At 39.3% G+C, this 21,082-nt stretch overlaps 1 protein-coding gene across 1 annotated transcript; it reads left to right on the top strand.

Moving 5' to 3' along the window:
* The first annotated feature begins 6,941 nt into the window (after positions 1 to 6,941).
* On the top strand, positions 6,942 to 18,877 carry WNT16 (Wnt family member 16). The gene is made up of 4 exons (XM_065938751.1): positions 6,942 to 7,356; positions 7,549 to 7,790; positions 9,580 to 9,866; positions 16,509 to 18,877. Exons 1-4 carry the CDS (start codon positions 7,262 to 7,264, stop codon positions 16,971 to 16,973), a joined length of 1,089 nt encoding a protein of 362 aa, XP_065794823.1. The 5' UTR covers positions 6,942 to 7,261; the 3' UTR covers positions 16,974 to 18,877.
* The last annotated feature ends 2,205 nt before the right edge of the window (positions 18,878 to 21,082 follow it).

Genomic DNA, 21,082 nt, shown 5'->3' on the forward strand with positions numbered 1-21,082 from the left:
GTTTGTCTGGTGCTGGTTTCGTGAGTGTGCCCCGGGGACTGCAGACAATACGCCGGTGCTAAAGTAGCAACTGGAATCCTTTACCCAGCCGGCTGGACTCAGGCTCCGTTCTGGCATGTGGCCCAGCATATCAATATTGTGGTTTTCAGCACATTTTGGAAGCTGCTTCCCTAAGCCATGTGACAACCCCAGAAGTTGGTCTGGCACCAGAAGACTTCATCAGATTGCGAACTTGAGAGCCCTCGAACCGGCTGTTTTTGTATTGATGCCTCCCTTCCCGTAATCACTAACAGAAGGTGAGAGGGCTGCAGTTGGAACACACCTCGCACCTTCTCCGCCATCCGTGTTTATGTCTCTGAACGCTTGTAAATCTCCTGGGCTCTGAGCACTTGCCGACTGGAATAAAAGCCGTCTCTAGAGACAGCTCCAGTAAGAGTAGGAGTTATTAGCAGAGCTCAACAGACATACCTGGAAAGAGCATGTGGCAGGGTTACAGATTTGTCAGAAAGATTTAAGAGTATCCATTTATTTACTGATTTTAACACTAGCAGAAACCGAAGCTGTGAATACTCTAGACCTAGCAATCTGGTGGTCCTCTTGGAAACTGTGCAAACCACGTGGCCCGCACTAATGCAGCATCCTAGGTACAAGTCATGGCGAATTTCCAATAGAAAAGTGGCAAATTAGTAGATTATATCAAAGCTGACAGTTTTCGACTTGATGCTTCACTTATTCCAGCATTAAAAGAGATGCTTTATCTATTAAAGCAACAACCACACAACCAATATCGAGTATCTACTACACATTTGCCTAGTTGTAGGCATTGAGACGGATGCAAAACAAGTCCTTGTATTCTTTGATTTGAAGAGGTTTATAATCTAATTGGTGACTTACAATGAAGGCATGTTAAACCCTCAGAAAGCAGAAATAAATTAAAGGATACATTTTCTGGTAGGTACCTCGGGTGAAGTAGAAGACAGAGAGGCTTTAATATGGTGAACTGTGGAAGGCTTCCTGAAGAAATGTGACATAAAGAATGGGTAGGTGGGCTTGGGAGGAAAGGGAAAAAATTCTAGGCATGGAGAGAGAGTGTTTCTCAAGTAATGGAAATAGAAACATGCAGACTTTGCTTGTGGAAAAGGGAAGAAAGAAGCTGGGCTGCCTAGAGGGAATAAGCATGAGGAAATAGAGTGAATTTAATAAAAAATGACAGCTATGGACAAATCCTGAGTGAAGGATTTTTAAAAGTCAAACCAAAAGGTTTAAAAGAGTAAATAAGAAGTCATTAAAGGTTTCAGTCTGGAAAGTGAACAAATGAAAGCTAAATTTAAATGTGATTCACCACTAGGTGAAGAAGAGTAAACACGAAATGATAACTGTCAGTTGACCAGACTTAACAAACCCACTTCCACACGCTGCCCACCATAATGAAGACAGTATCCAACGGTTAAATGTAGGAACAGCCTCCAATATACAGTTTCAGCATTTATTGAATTTTGACTGGCATTTTGTTGACAGCAGGATATTTATTACATCACAACAATTAAATGTATTATGCAGACCAACAGTTGGAATAAGATAGACACCGTCAGTTCTTTCTAAAACTACTTTTCCCTTTAAGTTTTTTCCCTTAAAGTTTGAGACGGCTCAATTTTAGTAAAAGAGAAAGGAAAAAAGAGAGAAAATTTATTTTTTTCCATTATAGACAGCCCAGTGCTCTCTCCATAAACAGTACTCCTTAAAAAAATAAAAGTCCAGATTTTCTGAAGTAGTTTTCATGATAACTTATTAAGGTCAATAACAATTCATTAATTGAGTTGCTTTGTTTTGCAGAATTCAGGAAAAAAAAAAATGAAAAGGGGTATGAAGAGATTTAACGTTCTCCACGGATTTCAGTTTTGACAAATAGTGACCAGTCCTGCTTTTCAAGGATCGTATTTTACTTTTATTCCCTCATTCTGAAAGATTGAATAACCAGTACAAAATATCATTAGAGATAAGCCACTTTCTAATAAACACTTAATGAGGTTTCTTCAATCTTAATTTCTAGGACAAGTAAACAAAAAAAACTTTTTTTTTTTACTTTCAAAGTTGTGAAAAATTTAAAAGCAAGACAAGAGAGCATCCTTCTCCACCCCTTGCCCCTTCTCCTGGTTTCATTACTCGTGTCGCCTCTGCTGCTCCAAGTCGGGCTTTTCAGGCCACCAAAGGGCAGCAGGACATCCAGAATGCCATTCCCCGCCCCCTCCTGAGAGCCAGTGGTCACAAGCCTGTGCTCCGATCCACCCTGGTAGCATCCAGGTGGAATTTAAAATAGAATGGATGAGGACCCAGTTATGTCAAAAGTCACCTCTGCTCTTCTGTTCCATCACGGGAGTTAAGACCAGCTGGGGTGCTTCTGGTATCAGTTTCCAGAACATAAGTCTCTGTGATCTGCAGCAGAAATTCTTACAACAAGGCCCTTAGAAGTCTCGTTCTCTGATGGACTGCCAAAGGCAGAGTTCAAGGCATATCTGTTCAGGCAGACTTTTTGCTGAGTTTCTCAGGGACTGGGAAAAACAACCAGAAGGCACAGACTCCGCTGGGTTCAACAACTAATAATCTACAATTGTCCTGGGTGGGAGGTGGGATTTATTGCTGTGTAGCTACTTCTCTTGGTTCAATTGGCCCGGCCGGTGAGATTCAGTTTCTCAGAAGAGCTTCTTTGAATGAAGTGAGTATTTCCTCTGACTCTCCCTCCTACATCCTCTTTTCTAGAATGTAGCTAAAAACACCTTACCCCTGCTACAGAAACAAATCAAGTACTTCCTTGCTGGATCAAAAAACTACGGATGCTTCAGTAACCTGTGCAAACTTGGAATTACACTGTGCTTTGCTTAACGGCATTAATCAAATTTTAGATAGCTGGGCTCAGATCATGAGATGATATAATTGCAGCTCCCATTTTATGAACAATTAATGGCATTATCTTTACATCATTTTTAGAAAGCTTGCATAAGACAATAAGCACCACATTATACCCTGTTGACCAGTTAATATTGCATTCTCTCTCCCAATTACAAACCAAAAATAATAGATAGGGAATGAGACTTCTTCTCGCTGCTAAAGAAATAAGCAATTTGAAACATGTAGTTGTGGATATGTTTGGATTCGACTCATCATTAACTTTATTCTTTAGCTTTAATTTAAAGCTAAAGAGAGCATAATCCCCACTAGTGATACTAGAAATGAACTACTTCTAATTAATAAGAGGTACAAATTAGATTCTGAAGGAGCCCTTTACCTTCATATTTCAAGATAAAGAAGATATCTGTAACTTTTTACATCTTCTAAAGTTTCATGTGACCTGATCAGATTACAATAATTATGTTATTATAAATTATAAATATGAAAATGATAATTTATATAATTATAAATTCAACATAAATTGTACATTTATATAATACATAATACTTCTGTCAATAATTAGTTTAAATTGAAATCCACAAGGAAAAGCGGAACTGAAGGTAAAAAATGGAAGGCAAAACACCCTAGCCTGTGCCATCCTAAGACCAGGGGCCCCTCTCTGCCAAACCCAATAGCTGAGGTTCCTCCTCCTAGGAGTGCAAATTCATTAGCAAAGTGAGTCCCTCGCACCCTGCCACACGCAGGCATACACAATCACACATAACCACACACACCACCTCCCTCTCTCCAGCCCTGTGGGAACTCCAATTAGAGTTTTAGAACCGAAAGAGCTTTTCATCATTTTACAAGTGAGAAAACTGAGACTCAAAGTTGAAATTGACTGTGCAAGGTGGAAACCTGCTGACTGGAAGCCCCATCACCCAATTCTGCCCCATGCTCTTTCCACTCTTTCTCCCAGTGCACACAATCCAAACAGCAAAGAGTGGGAAACAGAAAGACACCCACGCAGACTACCATTCACCTCTGAGAAACTGGACTTCGGGGAGACCTCCTCAGGAGGCCCACCTATCCATTGAGGGTTTGTTTTTTTTTTAATCTTCAGAGAACAGAACAACTCTTTTGACTGAGAGACCTGTGAACTGTGGTATAAAGATCACTAAAGAGGAATTTGGACCTTGAGACCAGATACCTGCGATTTGGTCCAAAAAAAAAAAGAGAGAGAGAAAGCAAGCAATCAGTACTTTTTAATTAGGTTCTGCAGCAGTATGGTGTGGTAGAAAGCACAAAACTTCCAAAATCAGATCTATTTTTGACTCTACTATTTTCTAACTGAGTGGTCTTAAGCAAGTTTCTTAATCTCTCTAAGTTCATTTCTTTATCTATAAAATGAGTACCAACTTGAGGAGTTTGAATCTTTGTGTGAAGTGACAAGAGAAAGACAGAGAGTTAAGAGAAAACCCAGGGTGGCGAGAGGGGCAAGGAGTGAGGGGATGTAGGCTCTCAGTGCATGAGAGTTTGAGACGTCTGATGCAAAATAAGCACTTAAATGTCTGCTCATTGAATGATAAGCTTGATTCTTCAGTTGGACCAACTTCTGGAAATGTTTTCTTTGCTTTAAAGGTATGGACAGAATGATCCCTGAGGCCTCAGATTATACACAAGAGGTATAAGGCCCTGAAACTGTCTTGGACTTGAAAATAGTTGACCCAGTGACTCTAAGAATAGAATGCTGTGAGTGGCCCTCTCATGGTTTATCTGGATGCCTGGACAGTGCTTGACCACAAGAGTAGCAACAAAGGCAACATTCAAGTCACCCCGTTCCCAAACTAGATTAAGTAATCCCCTGCGTGTTCCTGGCGCGCCATACGTCCCTAGTGCGTTCACCACACTGGCTATGACCCCCTGCCTCTTTGTCAGTCTTGTCAATGGGGCTGTGAACTCCACTACTATTTAACTCACTGTTATCTAGCCCCACTTTTTAACCCATAACAGAGGCTCAGTATATCTTTCTAAAAGAAAAAAATCCAGCAACTCCCTTAAAACATGTATCATAATTGGCTCAAAAAATCACCCTCAAGTATTCACGTTCTCCAATCCCTCAGTACCCCTGCAGAGGAAGCCTCTTCTCTAATTACACCATCTCGACCACTTAGGTATCTGCTCAGGATGTTCCTCACCACGTTAATCCCTTCAGTAAATTGTGTTCAAAACCAGAATCTGGTGTACTGGGCCCCATGGCAGGGGTTCAGCAGGGAGTGCTCCACGATGCCTCCTGGAGAGGCCTGCAGAATAAAGTGAGCTTGGATGAAGGCTCTGATTCTCAGAGAGGCCACTAGCCATTAGCCAAAATATTTCTGGATCCGTAACTGCACCCTATCATCAACTTGACTCTCTAAAAATTACAATGTGGCTTTAGGACCTGGTACATAGCGTTCACTCAATAAATATTTGTTGGATAAAGGAATGAATGGGAGAAGATGGGAATTTCAGTGAGTTTTTATTGTTCTGGGCCAATAGGATATACAGCAAATAAAATACTTTATTTGCTGGTAAAGCAAATAAAGTAAATCTTTAATTTGAGTAAGTCTGGAATTTGGAACCTACTAAGCTGGACTTCCCTGGTGGCTCAGATGGCAAAGAATCTGCTTCAAGCAGGAGATCTGGGTTCAAACCCTGGGTCAGGAAGATCCCCTGGAGAAGGGAATGGCTCCCCATTCCAGTATTCTTGTCTGGAGAATTCCATGGAGAGAGGAGCCTGGTGGGCTAAGGCCCATAAGGTTACAAAGAGTTGGACATGACTGAATGACACACACACAAGCTGGTATAGCCTGAGATTTCATTAACATTTCAGAAGTCCTCTGAGGAGTAGGTGATGCCTCTCATACACATTTCCTATTGCCAATTAGGTGAGACAGAGTTTTCTGATATCACAGCTAAAAGCATGTGCCACCTGACTTCAGAGCTCTCCCCAGAGATATTCTATCCTGGAAAACACTGGTTAGCTAATCTTTCTAAACTGCCAGGCACCAGAACATTCTCCTGCATCTGAACTCTTTGCCTCCAGAAGAGTAACTTGCTGGATTCTATGCTTTTCTTTATTAATAATCTCAAATTAATTTGTTTCAGACTTGTCTCTATGGCTGGTTTGTGCCTTTAAGGAAAGGGATCTTCTCTTCAGAAATTCCCACAGTACTGGACACACAGTAGGTGTTTCATAAATAAGTTTCTAAAATTTGTCTTAAGTATGTCCAGATTCCCTGAGAAAGGCATAGTGTGCATTGAGGAGAACAGGACCGTCAATTTTTTTAGAACTCTCCAGACAGTTCTCACTCACATCCACTCTCTGCCCTCCATCTCTGACAGTGCTCTCAAAGATCGCAGGAAAAAAAAAAAGACAAATCGGCAAAATGAAATCACCTAGCACAATTTAAATATGATAGATTATTAATAGATGCTAGGCTAGAATCTTCCCTTTCGATAAAAGTAAATGTCTGCACAGACGACGACAGATGTCAAGCTTGATAGTATATTTCTGTCATTCTCGAGTCTGCTGACATGTTGAGACCTCAGTCAGGGTGTGGACAAGTCAACTTTTTGGTACCAACCCAGACTCAAAAAATTATTCTTCTGTGAGGTAAAGGAGAGGAAAGAACGGTGAGCAGTGAGAATTTCCAGCCACTCCACCCAGAGTGTAATTAATCCATATGCGACTGGGGTGGGTGGCTCTCCAACATCGCCCGTTCAACCCACACCTTCGCCCAGGTTTATCAAGACAGAAGCGCCCCTACAGTCTTCGGCTTGTATCAATATTCCTCCCGCAGAGACCCACTCTCTGGAGACTGAGACGGGAGGAAAGGTCGGGAACACAGGGTCTGGACCTGCTGTCGGGAAGCAGCGGGCCCGAGCGCCCCCCGCGGAGTCCGCTCTCAGCCAATGGGAGCCTGAAGTCCGGGGATGATGAGATGAGGGGCTGAAGCTGGGCCAATCAGGTTCCAGGCGCAGCCAGGGTGGGGGGAGGAGATGGGAGGAGAGGCCGGGGGCGATGGAGACAGAGCTACATCAACAGAAGTTTCTCACCTTGGAATGCGACGGACGCTCCCGCATCTCCTGCACATCTCCAACTTGGCGCCGGAGGAGGGCCCCAGGCTACTTTCTCAACTTCCTCACGCTGCTCCCCGCTCGCGAGGGGAAAGCTGCTTAGAACACCTACTACGGCTGACCTTTTTACGTTGTCTGCAGGGACAAGGGAGGCGAGGAAAAACTTGGTGCGGGGGAACTGACCTGGCCTGGCGGGCCTCTGGGTGGGGAGGGTCGAAGAGGAGTGGCTGGGGCTGGGGGACTCCATGCGGGGGCCATGGACAGAGCAGCGCTCCTGGGACTGTCCCGCCTGTGCGCGCTGTGGGCAGCCGTGTTCGCGCTGTTCCCCTGCGGAGCCCAAGGAAACTGGATGTGAGTATGGGGGCAGCAGGGGCGCACGGGATTTGTGGCAAAAGGGGGTGCCCAGCCTCAGAGAACTCTCAGCTGGGGCGGGGGAGAAGGGGCGGGAGCCCTAGGGCGGGTGACCTAAATTTCGGGTAAACATCTGGGCATGGGGAGGAGAGCAGGGCAGCGGCTTACGCCAGGGGCGGCCGTGTCTTACAGGTGGTTGGGCATCGCCTCCTTTGGGGTTCCGGAGAAGCTGGGCTGTGCCAACTTGCCTCTGAACAGCCGCCAGAAGGAGCTGTGCAAGAGGAAACCGTACCTGCTGCCCAGCATCCGCGAGGGCGCCCGGCTGGGCATTCAGGAGTGCAGAAGCCAGTTCAGGCACGAGAGATGGAACTGCCTGGTGGCCGCCGCCGCCCCTCCGGGCACCAGCCCTCTCTTTGGCTACGAGCTGAGCAGCGGTGAGTCCCGGGACTCTCGCGGCTGGCAGTTCCTGTAAATTAAACAGTGCTCGTACGGTACCGTCGCTCTTTAAATTCCCCAGAGAGGTCCTTTAGTGGAAGGAAATTAGGGGGCGACGGAAGCCAGATCCGGGTGCAGGTGCGGTCCTGGGTGGGGGTGGGGTGACACCCCAGGTCCAGAGCGCAGCGCGTGGAAGTGTAGCTCTTCCTCCTTCCCGCGGCGCCCGGCTGGAGCTGGAAGAAAAACTCTGACGCTCCACCCCGCCGACCCCTCGGACCCCGTAGCGCCCCCCTACGTGGGGGACCAGCTGGAGAAACATGATGTCGGCTGCAGGGAATGCCGAGGCCGCATCTGCTTTGATTTAAGCAGCTCCGCTGCGCGCTGAGCCCTGGACAAGTGGCTAATTGCAGCGAAACCCCACGGTGGTTGGTTCCCGGGAACACCGCGTAGACGGAATAATGGCGATTTTAAAGGGACTTTCCCGGACAACCCTCGTGAGGCTAACTCGAGCACGACTTTGGATTTCCCCTCTATTCCTTTCCTTCTACCCTTTCTCCTGTGCGCACATCCGAGGCGCGGGAATCCGCAGGGAAACCAAGTCCCATTCCCACGTGCCTAGCGACTTGGTAAGGATAAAGGCACAGAGGTGTCAGCAGATTCAAAGAACTGCAGAACCTGGGCTCTGAAAGATTCTTAGTCGTTTTTCATATTCATTTCCGTTCCCCTTCCACCTTTGACCCTTCCCCGCCGGGTCCCTACACTCACCGCCGCCAAACATCGCTTTTGCCCCGCTGCGCTTTGGCCGTCACACCCTTTCGAAAGAGCACCGACTCCCTGCAAAAAGAAAAAAAGAGAAAAAAGAGAATGTGTTCACAGTTGCTGAAATGTAGAGGCATCAGCTGTTGAAAGGTTTATTGGACAACGGCGTGATAACGTTTCTACTAAAATCTAAACATCTCTAAGGACGGGAAAAGTCGCCTGCTGGGTCCCTTTTAGTCCATTTTACTAATATTTTAATAGGATTTCAATTTTCAAAGATCTTAGCTCGAAACCTATTGCAGGTGTGTTATATCCATACTCAGTATTCAACGGTTTTCCATAACAATTCTTTCTTTTTGCTGATGACATTTCAATTATCTTTAATTGCCCTTAGTAGTGTGAGAGGATATAATATTGTATATAGGAATATGAATATAATATTTAACTTTCACATTAATATTGTTATTCAATATATCGTTAAAACATCTTTGATGTGAAAGTAAACTATAACGTTTATCTCCTAATTGCTTTAGTCTTTGCTTAATTTTAGTTTGCATCTTGACATGTATTTTTTTGTACAAACAAAAGTGGCACCAATTTTTCAGCCTGCGTTTTGTGATAATGTTTTAAATTTAAAGAGAAAGGTAAGCGGGGCTCCTTGGGGCGTTGTCTTACTATTTACGGTGTCCATGCAAGAGATTTTGAATTCACTGTGTATTTGTTGAATTTTCATTGTCTATTAAGTGCTGAGCTGGGTGCTGACATATATCTCAAATTTAAAATACAAACAGATGATTTTAGGGTATGAGGACAATTAATGACATACAATAAAGGAAAATCATGCTGAAAGTTAATGTTGCTTTTTTAAAACATGAGAACAATATGAAATTGTCCTTTGTAAATGTGTACTCATGAAAGCATCCCTTGAAAAGTTGCTTTCCTGATAAGAGGGTAAGTAGGCGACTTTGTTATGAACATAAGCAGAGAATGGTATGGCTCATTCATTTAGCAACTTATTTCTTATTCTAGGCACCAAGGAAACAGCATTTATTTATGCTGTGATGGCTGCAGGCCTGGTGCATTCTGTGACCAGGTCATGCAGCGCAGGCAACATGACCGAGTGCTCTTGTGACGCCACCTTGCAGAACGGCGGCTCAGCGAGTGAAGGCTGGCACTGGGGGGGATGCTCCGATGATGTCCAGTACGGCATGTGGTTCAGCAGAAGGTTCCTAGATTTCCCCATCAGAAACACCACGGCAAAGGAAAGCAAAGTGCTGTTAGCAATGAACCTGCACAACAATGAAGCTGGAAGGCAGGTATGTATTAGAAAATGGAATAGAAATCCAGTGCCTTTAGGCATAATAGCACTAGGGTTGCATTTCTGGATCAATCTGACCAAATAGTCAAATGGTTTAAGAACTAAAACTCTTTCAGGCTAAAAAAAAAAAAAAAATATATATATATATATATATATATATATACGAAATTTTTTATTATATATGTAAAACAGCAACTATATATATAAATGTTTTTTTTCTTTCATGAGCCTGTACTGACCACATTGATTTAGTTTAAGTTTCCATCTGATGTGACTTGAATCTTGTTACAGAATGTATTAATATATGTGATTGTATATTCGTATACCTAAAACACCAATTATAAAATACTAGAAGTATTAGTGCCTATTGGGTCGTTTTATTCCACCCCTTTAGATGATTAGTTGTAGAAACCCAAATAAGACTTACAGTATCTGCCTTTCTAACGGGACCGAATCAAATTTCATTTTCTCAAATTTGAATTTTCATTATTGTTTTAAATATATTTTTTCAAATATATTTTTTCATTGGCAATGGCATCTTAAAGAAGTTATTAGTCTGTCCTTTGTCTAGCAAAATGTTCTCAAATACATTACAGAATACATAGCTCAATAATTTTTGTAAAAAATAAAAGTTATTTAAAGGAAGTAGTTATTATAAAGCAATGTAGATTCGTTGTAAAAACAGAAGTATGGATAAATGTAAAAAACTATAGATGTATTAAATGTTTGGGTATTTTAAAATATAGATATATTAAAGGTTCAAGGAGAGGAAAATTTGAAGAATTACCATCTAATTAACCTTATAAATGAATGTTTAATACTAAATTTTCTTAAGATGGAATAATTTGTAGCTTAATTTAACTTTTATATACTTATTTTAATGAATATTGATGCAATAAGCTTTGAGTTCAACAGCATAGTTGAATTACTTGGCAATTCATAGTGACTTTCCAAAAACAGTTAAAACCTCTCTTAGGAATATATATTTTCTATTTTGTAATAATCTTTTCAGGATGGGAATATCACCACATATCCTATATTATTGTAAATATTCAATAACCTGCAAAGGTCCCAAAGTAGTCGTTACAATCTGCCACATTCTCCTGCAATAAATTAAAGTAAATTGCGGTATCTCTCAGGAATATTTAAAGTATATGTTGCATTTGTTTTACATTTTTGGAAAGTGAATAAATGGAACCCGCTTGGAATAGTTGCAAGTTTCTGCCAGTTTTCTTTACTTAACCACTTTGGTTTAAAATACTAAAACTGAAAACTCAATATATCACTATAACATTTCAAATTCAAATTTGAATATTCAGTTTAATTTGAATATTGATTCAAAATGGAAAATTAGGAAATAGGAAAATCAGTAAATAGCTATGTAAACTTTTCACTTTTTGTTTTGAAATTCTAAGTTATTTCACTAAAGTAACTCCTGCTGACACCATGTCTCTTCTTAATATTCTTACATTTAAGAAGATTAAATGAATGAGTTTTCACTTCGGTTTAAATATCTAGTAAAGGAATTTTTATTATTTCTAACAATATTATTGATGTAAAAGAGATTAGATGTAATTAACATGTGTTCTTTAAAGCTCTAGAGTTAAACTAGAGAAAAACCCCAGGTCAAATTAGTGTGTTTTAAAAACAAGAAAACAATTAAATGAATATTTATTGTCACCTTAGATCTTAAATCTTCTTTAGTCATTCTTTGAATAGCTGGGTAGAGACAAAAAAGACTTTAATCAGAACACAAAACTTGGAAATTCATGTGATAATTCATTCTTTTGAATAAAGTTGTCTCCAACCTTATGAAAAGCCCCAAAGTATTCTAAAATGTATTTTTATTAGTGATATTAGGCAGTTATTTAATCTTATTCCATCTTATGTATTTTTTTTTAAATTAGGTAGTAATATTTGCGTCTATTAACTTTGATCTGATCTATTTATATTCTGATTTTATTAAAAACATACAACTATTCAGCATCAATTTAAATCCACTGTTTGTTGGCAATAAAACAATCTCCTCAGTTTACTGAGGTTTTTGCTATTTTTCTAATTATGAAGCAAAAATTCAGCTTATAGGTATATATGCATTTTGGATAAATTTCAGTTTTTTCACTGAATCTCATTTTTTCCACATTGGTCAAGATGGAATCTTAAAATATTACAAAATATTACCTGGATATTTTGAGGGTACTACATTGATGTTTTTGTTGGTCTTTTCTCATGAAGTATTACAATTCAAAACATTTTAATATTTTTCTTTCCATTGGTGGTCAAAAAAAAAACCACCATCACCACCATTACCGCAACAACAACAAAAATCAACCAAGTTTCCAAGATATTATCTAACATGGAAGAACAAATAACTACATTTTCAATATTGGCCATTAGGATTTTAATCTAATAGGCATATTCTTCTGTGTAAGGTTTCAAGGTCTGCATTCAATTGAGTTGATTTTCCTCATCTCAAAATCCCAAGCTCCAAATGTAGGAACGCGTTCAGAGCAATGTGGGTACTGGCGCTTAGTAGTGCTGTGAGCAGAATAGATTATTTTCTAACCGCTGACCTTAAATACTCTAATTCCCACTTGGTTTCTGACACCATTCCTAAAGTTATGACTCCAAGAATAATGTTGCTGAATGGTGATTGGCTAACAGAATGATGTGATGTCTTCCAAGGGCAGAACTTCTGGGAATAATGTGACTTGGAATATTTATGGGTATTTCTTTTGGTGTGCTTAAAATATTTCCATTCTTCCCATGTCCACCTCATAAACTTTTAAGTTTCCCTACCCCATAATTTGTTTTATGATGAGTAACTCAAAAAAGTGGCATGGGCCCCACCCCCAAATTTCATTGACCTGTTTCAAGAATATTTATAAGTACTTGAATAACATGCAAATGTTTTGCTTTTCAGCAGATACAAATATATTTTTGAACTAAAAGGGACAAAATGGATCAGAGAAATAGGAATTCTGCATATAGTCATACAATTTATGTCACTGTTTTCATAAAAACTTAAACAGATCATCTGATAGTGGACAAAATGAAATGTCACAAAATGTTCCATAATGGTTTTTTTTTTTTTTTTTTTTGGTCATTTCTGTGAAGTTTGGATAACACAATATCCTGGAAAACAGTCACCTCCAGCTGTGTTACCTCTGAGTCAAAGTTCTTAGACCACTTCTCAAGCGGTTTCTATTTTTACATTAAGTGTTAATGATGCATCTTTGCTATTTCACTTCATCATAAATTTATCAAACCAAAACTTAACACAGGGAGCGCAGTAGATTAAATGCTACACTCCTAATTGCTCTCCCCTAGTTTAAAAATATTATACCAAAATGTGCACATCTGTTTGCAATAGTTAATAAAACATTCCTCTGTTAATATCGTTATAAACCTTAACAACTCAACTAAGTAGAGAAAGGAATTTTTTCATAACCACACACAACTCATTTGCTTGCTGTTCTCTTACTTTTCCTGTTAGAAAATCACTCTCCTATCATTGCAGCTCAGAATGGCTATTGACATCAATTAAAACTCCCAGCTGAAAAACTTCAGAGTATGTATTTTTGAAGTGTTCTTAAATATACTTGAATTTTCCACTTTCATTTTTCTTTGTTCTACCAGAATTATCCTGCTGCATATAAAGACTTCATATCATATATTTCCAGTTTTCCTTACGGAAGACAAATGTCTTAACCAGGCTATTAATTTTTCTGTCAAATTGGAATAATAAGTAGGTACATGTTCTTCATTAACTACCTACTATATGCAAGGGATTTTTTCCTATCAAGCTAAATCAAGTAAAATAATTTATGAAAATGTGCTCTGAGGAACACTGAGCTCCGTAGAGTTAAATCCTGTGTGTATGTGTGTCTGCATGTTATCTGCTTTTGAACTCTGCATTTCATCAAATTCTTGTGGTGATTGCATTGCTTTATTTTATCCATATTTGCCCAAGTTTCTTCCTTGGAGTCTTACAAAGGTATCATCATTTAAATTGTGTGTCACGTTATTTGTCTTTCTATCCTAGAATATAAATGTGAATAATATTCACATGTATAATAAAAATGCTTTTCTTATACTTATTTTTAAGGACAAAAGGGTAATGGAATTAAAAGATAGTAAAATAACATTCCTTAAAAATATCTTTGGAAAATTTAGTTAACTCCAGGTATTTAAAAGTATCTTGTTTTCTACGGCAGGAAACTCACCCCAAATTTCAGCACAAATTCAGCAGGTGTTATCCCCAGATTCAAAATCAGTCTTCTCTTTTATCCTTCAAACCTGGGTGGTAGTGTGTCAGATTTGGACTTTGTGGGCTGAGGAATTGCGGGAAAACCTGCCAGATCAGAGTCTCCCAATATCATTGAGTTCCTAGCGGTGTCTCATTTGTTGAAGAAGTTGGTCTTTATTGCATCCTCTTGATGCAGTTTACCGATAGAAGAGAGTTAAAACGGTTCAAAAGTGTTTTGGTGAGCATCCGTTCTATCCTCCATGCCTTGCAAATTGGCAACACCTTACATGATGCCTGAACTGCTTAATAAAAAGAAAAAGTGAGCTCCTCAGTCAAGAATCTGAGCAAGAGGCAGTCCTAAATCACAAGTGATGACTGTAACGAACGATGATCAGATTTCAACGCATCAACTTACATTCTTAGATTTTTGGCTTTCTTTGGACAATTTGTTTTATGGCTACCTGGCATTGATTGAGCTCTCATTTTCCTACATCCTTCGGACACTTAAAATCTGAACAAAAGTTGGCAGATCACAATATTTTTAACATTTATTTGCCTGGAGATATTTTAAAGAATTGAAGGTTTTGTGAATATCAAATGCCATCAATTTAACTGAATCAGTTCGTGTACCATACTCTATGAATTGTTTTCGTATCATTGAAAGATAAATTTTACTGAAGATAACACATAGACATATCTATTTGCTCCTTAGTTTTATAAATTCAAAAAATCATATGTGTTGCATTCTATAAAGGGCAATGTTTAAATGTTGTTTGGTTTATTATTTTAAACACTAATAAAAACTATTGAATATTACACAAATCAATACCATATGCTCTCATTCAAGTCGCAAATATAATAAATTGTTTGAAATACTCTGTCTCATTAGATAGTACAGAAACTTTAGTTAATTTGTTAAGAAATGTAACATTCCACATACATGTCAATGTCAAGTGTGGTAGAAAATTGCTAAGTATAAACCCCTGTCATTTTGTATAGTTTTGATAAGAACTGTAAGTGGAATTTAAGCTGTGGGGTTTTTTTCTTTCTTTGGAGGATTACACACATAATTTCTAAGTTATTGAATGGATAGATCATTTTTTATTTTACCCGGCATGTTGACAGAATGTCAACTCTCCAGTTAGTCCTGACAATTTATTAATCTGCTCTGCCATCCTCTGGGGATTGAAGGAAGTTACGCCGACTAGCCCGGTATGTAAGAAATTAGAACTCTAAAACTTCTGTTTTAGAAATCTCTGTATTGTTTTCGCTTGGTTAGCTCTATTTGAAATTTTATTTCAACTCTTCCTATACTTTCCTCCTCAGGGGAAGGGGGCATTTATTTTGAACTAAATGTGTGTCAGGCAGTGGGCTCTTACCAATGTATGTAATCTCATTTAATTCCTCAGTCTGAATAAAATAACTCAGCACTTAGAAGTGAAAAATCATATAAATATTATTTCTTTTCCATGTTAGAATGGTGCTACCGATCCATCAAGAATAGGACGTATGTTTTGAATTAATTTTCCAGAAGAGGGGGAAGAATTGGTTGGGAGCAGCCACACTCTCCAGCCTCATCTTTTTTGGACCAATTTAGGGTTTCTCATGTGGTCTGTGACTAGGGGATAGCAGGCCCTGCCTCCAAACCCCTGTGAATATAACTGGTTTTTGCAGTGATAAAAACCAAGCACACTCACTTTGGTAGATCTCATCCTTGGATGCTCCTGGAATCATCTGAGTAGCTTTGTAGAAGTCATTGCCTTGACTCCACCCTGACAAATTAAGTGAGAATCTCAGGGGTTATTTGTAAAGTTCCACAGGTGTTTCTGCGTTGTATACAAGTCACCCGAGGATCTTACAAAGATGTAGATTTTGATTCTGCAGGTTTGGTGGGGGATCAGAGTCTGCATGTCTGTGCTGGTGCTGTTGGTCCATGAACCACACTCCAAGTAGCAAGATGCTAAAATGAATGGTATCAGGAACATGGAGGCATGAATGAACATCCTCTGACATCCAAGATTAAGTGAGAGATTAGAAATAAAAGTAGCTTCCCTTTGTTATCTCAGCTCATCTCTGATGACATTATTAGCCTGGTCTGCAGTTTTAAATTAGAAAGGTTTGCTCTGTAGGGTCAAGAGAAGGACCAAACATTTGGATTCTAAGAGATCTAAAAGATTTTTTAGGTCCAAAAACATCCTTATTTTAAAATTATTATTATTTTATTTTCTTATTTAATTGAAGTATTTTAAAAATCATTTTATTATTTTCATTGAAATATATAATCATTGCTTTTATATAGGAGGAAATAGAGCCAGATTAGGTGGGTGGTGCTTCTGTTGTTGGGTAAAACAGTTCATGAACGATGTTTCACTCAGTTCCTGTTGATTGCAGGCTGTCGCCAAGTTGATGTCTTTAGACTGCCGTTGTCACGGAGTTTCCGGCTCCTGCGCTGTGAAAACATGCTGGAAAACCATGTCTTCTTTTGAAAAGATTGGCCATCTGTTGAAGGATAAATATGAAAACAGTGTCCAAATCTCAGACAAAATAAAGAGGAAAATGCACAGGAGAGAAAAAGATCAGAGGAAAATACCAATCCGCAAGGATGATCTTCTCTACGTCAATAAGTCTCCCAATTACTGTGTTGAGGATAAGAAACTCGGGATTCCAGGGACTCAAGGCAGAGAGTGCAACCGCACGTCGGAGGGCGCCGATGGCTGCAACCTCCTCTGCTGTGGCCGAGGCTACAACACCCATGTGGTCAGGCACGTGGAGAGATGTGAATGCAAATTTATCTGGTGTTGTTATGTCCGCTGCAGGAGGTGTGAAAGCATGACTGATGTCCACACTTGCAAGTAACCACTCCATCCAGCCTTGGGCAAGAGTCCTCCGTGACAGAAGTATAATGGGAATACCACCCAGAGGGTGCCTCCCACTGTGCAGAGCTGGGGAAGTTGACTCCTGCCTCCTCCTCAGAATTCCCAGATCCTCCGGCCTCTCACAGAGGTCCTCTTATCTGATGTCTAATCACACACCAAGCATGTGGATTTCTTGGGATTCTGAAATGGAAAAAGTTTGGGTTCACATTTTGGTTGTTTAGGGAATATAAATTGAAATACAAGGAAGATCATCTGTCTTGTAAGGAAGAACGAAAAATAGTCTTCACGCCAAGAGACCTGGTCCATACTCCGGATAAGATCCTGGACTATGGAACTCAGTTATTTAACTCAATAGTGGTGGGTGAATATTAGTCACTTTTTAAAACACCTGTTGTAGCAACAAGGAACAGTAAACATGAATCTCATTTATTCTTTCAGCAGTTTTTTGTGAAGAAATAATACTGTTTGTGCATTGAAACAGAAGATGGTGACAGGTTAACAGAAGTGGTAGATGCCTACTTAAACTTTCATTCATTTCAAAAGAAAGAATCTTCCTAAGTGATACAGCATCTCTTAAAGCATGTTTATTAGAGTTATTTAGTGACAAAACAAAAGAAGCAAAATGTAAAAAGTAAAATGTATGATTTGGATTTTAAGTGACTTTTAACCCAGAGAATTTATCTAGAAAAACATCAGAAAGGTATATAGCAACCTTTACCTTTCACTTTACACTCTTATTATAGATCAGTTTCCATTCTTAAAAACTCAGCCCTGAATTATTGGTGGAAGAAAGGATTTTAAAAGCATATGGGACAATCGGAAGTAAAAATTTAAAGGGCTCTCATGCATTGTAAGGAAAAGCACACTTTAAATATGTAAAGACAGTGTTTTTTTACAATACTTTGCTGGATTTTTTTCTATTTTGTAAATACTGTATTTAATTATATGATATATATTGAAACTTAAGATATTTTTTGCCAAAGCCCAAGAGCTAAGGCAATAAAATTATCTCAGAAATAATATTAGCTTCTGTTTCCTTTCATACTATTGACTCTGACATTTTTTATACATTGCAGAAGAAGTTCATTGAGCAGTTAGTTATATGGATGTGTATTTCCTGCCAAAATGGCAGTTTTATATGTTATAAATTAAAATATGCTGCAATATATTGATAATTGTGCTATTTCAGCAGTCAGATTAAGTTGAATTCTGTTTTTAATTAGTTATGTTTAACTTGTAAGGTTATTATAATAAATTATACAGTAAAAGGCTTAACTGGAAAAAGGATCTAAATCAGAATAATGATCAATTTGTGGATTTGATATCCTGGATATTTATTACATTGTGTTTAATGCTGCTTTTTCATGTGAATGTTGAATGGTCTTTTTTGTTTTAGTATTCGTGCATGTATATTCATCCTATTTTACAAGGTTCCTGGTAAAAATTACAGGGCTGTATTTAAGGTTGTATTTTAATGTAAATGCTGTTTTTTTTATGAATTGTTAAATATTTCAGTATCATATAGAAAAAAAAAGATTTTCTAAGTTCAGAATGGACAAAGAAAGAATATTCTTTTTCTTAAAATAAGCTAAAGAAAATTTTCCCTGCTCACCCTAGTCTCATTCTATTTCCTTTCAATTAATTTACCAAGGCAGAGCAATAATTTGTGAAAAAGAGCAAACCATGGAAAATGACTCTGATCTAATATTAAAATCAAGGCTAAACATTTAACTGTGACCCTTAAAGTTTAACAAAATTACTATTTACTGAAAAAGAGACTCCAAAAATGACAAATGAATGAATACAGTGCTTATTTAAAAGAGTGGTTTGCCATTCTTTAGCATCCACTGATTAGAGTAACCTGAATAATAGACATTTATTAGTATGCCTTTTTTTTTGTTTTGTTAAGTAAATATTTTATCTGCATTGAAAATAAGCACTCTTTCTTAAACGATGAAGGCTGCAGTTTCCATTAATGACCATTTCTTTCTATTGACTAGAAAACTTTTCATGATTACCTTAGGAACCAATCGTGAGAACAGGGGAGCCTTTAATTCACAAAAACATGATTACTATTCAGCCGTTTCTGAAAAACTGGTGCCAACTCGACACTCCCACCCCTCTTCCCACCCCTGCATGCCTGAGTAATAACTTCCAACTCCCGAGCTGCGTCTTTGGGTTCTTTCCCTTCTCCCTGGCATCAGCTTGGAAGCCATCCGTGAACGTCTCACATGTCTATTTTACCAGCTGACAGCCTAGTTTTGGTCTGTTCCCTTCACAGTCCCCATCATAGTACAGGTAGCATCATGGTGCTCTTGAAATAAATACGTGTTCTGGGACCCAAACAATTCTATCCAGTCCAGGCTGTTGTGGCTGCACTGTTTCCTGCGTTCATGCTACGTTGCTTCAGTTGTGTTGGACTCTGTGCCCTACAGACTGCAGCCCACTAGGCTCCTCTGTCCGTGGGATTCTCCAGGCAAGAATTCTGGAGTAGTCTGCCTTGTCCTCCTCCAGGGATCTTCCCCACCCTCCTCTTTTATGCTTCCTGCGTTGGCTGGCAGTTTCTTTACCACTAGCACCAACTTGGGCTCCTTATTTTGCAGGTAACAAAAAAAAAAAAAAAAAAAGGCAACCCAAACTGACAAACATTAAAGGAAATAATACTGATTCAGTGGCTGGAAGGTATAGAGTTGTGATTGATTCAGGTTAAGTTTGGTCCAAAAGTTTGAACGTTCCCAGAGCTCAGATCTCTTCATCTCCAGCCTAGAGAAGCTGGCTTCTACTGCAGGCTCTGCAGGGTTCTGTGCCAACTCCCCAAACCCTACTCTCAGCAGCTCCAGGCTCTCTGCTTTTCTCAGAAACATGGCTGGCACAGACATAACACTCTTCTGGGGCTTCCCTGATGGCCCAGTGATCAAGAAATCCCCTTGCAATTCAGCAGACACAAGAGGCGCTGGTGTGAAACCTCCGTGGGGAATATCTCCTGGAGGAGGAAATGGCAACCGCTCCAGTATTCTTGCTAGAAAAAAATCCCATGGACAGAGAAGACTGGCGGCCTACAGTCCATTCACTGGCAAAGGGTCAGACACGACTCTGCATTGGCACAGGCACTTTCCCATTCTAAGGAGAGACGTTCTTTTTTTCGTCGCTCCAGCACACAAGAGAGAAAGCAAGTTTATTTCCCAGAATGCCCAGCAAAAGTCATCATTGACTTTGATTGGTTGCTGTGCCTATCCTTGAGCCAATCAGAATGGTCATTGGGAATTGGGTTTTGATGATAAATACACTGATCATATTAAAGCAATCAAGACCCATGCTGGGAAATGGCTGTGGGGTTCATTCCAACTAAACCCACATAGTTTGAGAATAGGAAAGGGATGAATCCACAGAGAAAACCCAGGGTGCATATTACCATAAAGGGTCCTCTATGCCCAGACTCTCTCTCAGTTCTAGTCATGTGTTTAGGAAAGACTTTAATTTTCTGAAGTATAGTCAGTACTGATGTGTTTGGTTTTACTTCAGATGTGGAACCAGAAAAGCTTTCCATCAAAATATTTGTTTATAGTCAATTTGGTGAGTTGCTGATACTTTTTACATCACCTTCCAAATTCCTCATCAAATACTGAGAATTAAACCTACCATTTGGAGCCAGTTAGTGATTGAGAACACTATAATCCACTTAGCTGTCTTGAGGGAAGAAAAATTCAAATCATATCTCCAGGAACCATGTATATCCTGCAAAACAAGACTTTCTTAAGGAAAGTTGGCCAAGATGCCTTAATTTTTTTTTTTTAATTTCAGTTTCAGTGTAGAACAGATGTAATAATTCATAACATTTCTTGGAGTAGAATAATAAGGTAAACTGAGAAGGACAGATGGGTGGTCCAGCACGAAAGGAAAAACAGTGGTACACCAAGGACTCAATTATTTTGAAAAAGAAAATATTAGTAAACACTTAGATAGGACTTACTATGTAGACATTGTTCAAAATAAATTGTATATATTAAGACATTTCAGCCTCATGATAACTTCCTAAAATAGGTACCACTCTTGTAGTCCTCACTTTACAGAAAGAGACATAGCAATGGT

The sequence above is a fragment of the Muntiacus reevesi genome, chromosome 6 (genome assembly GCF_963930625.1).
Source record: "Muntiacus reevesi chromosome 6, mMunRee1.1, whole genome shotgun sequence".
Taxonomy (NCBI): domain Eukaryota; kingdom Metazoa; phylum Chordata; class Mammalia; order Artiodactyla; family Cervidae; genus Muntiacus; species Muntiacus reevesi.

Bases quoted from the DNA above. Each gene is read 5' to 3' on its own strand.
- WNT16 (XM_065938751.1), top strand. From the start codon at position 7,262: ATGGACAGAGCAGCGCTCCTGGGACTGTCCCGCCTGTGCGCGCTGTGG. The intron at 7,357-7,548 runs GTGAGTATGGGG...CGTGTCTTACAG, and splicing joins GGAGCCCAAGGAAACTGGAT to GTGGTTGGGCATCGCCTCCT. The intron at 7,791-9,579 runs GTGAGTCCCGGG...TTCTTATTCTAG, and splicing joins TGGCTACGAGCTGAGCAGCG to GCACCAAGGAAACAGCATTT.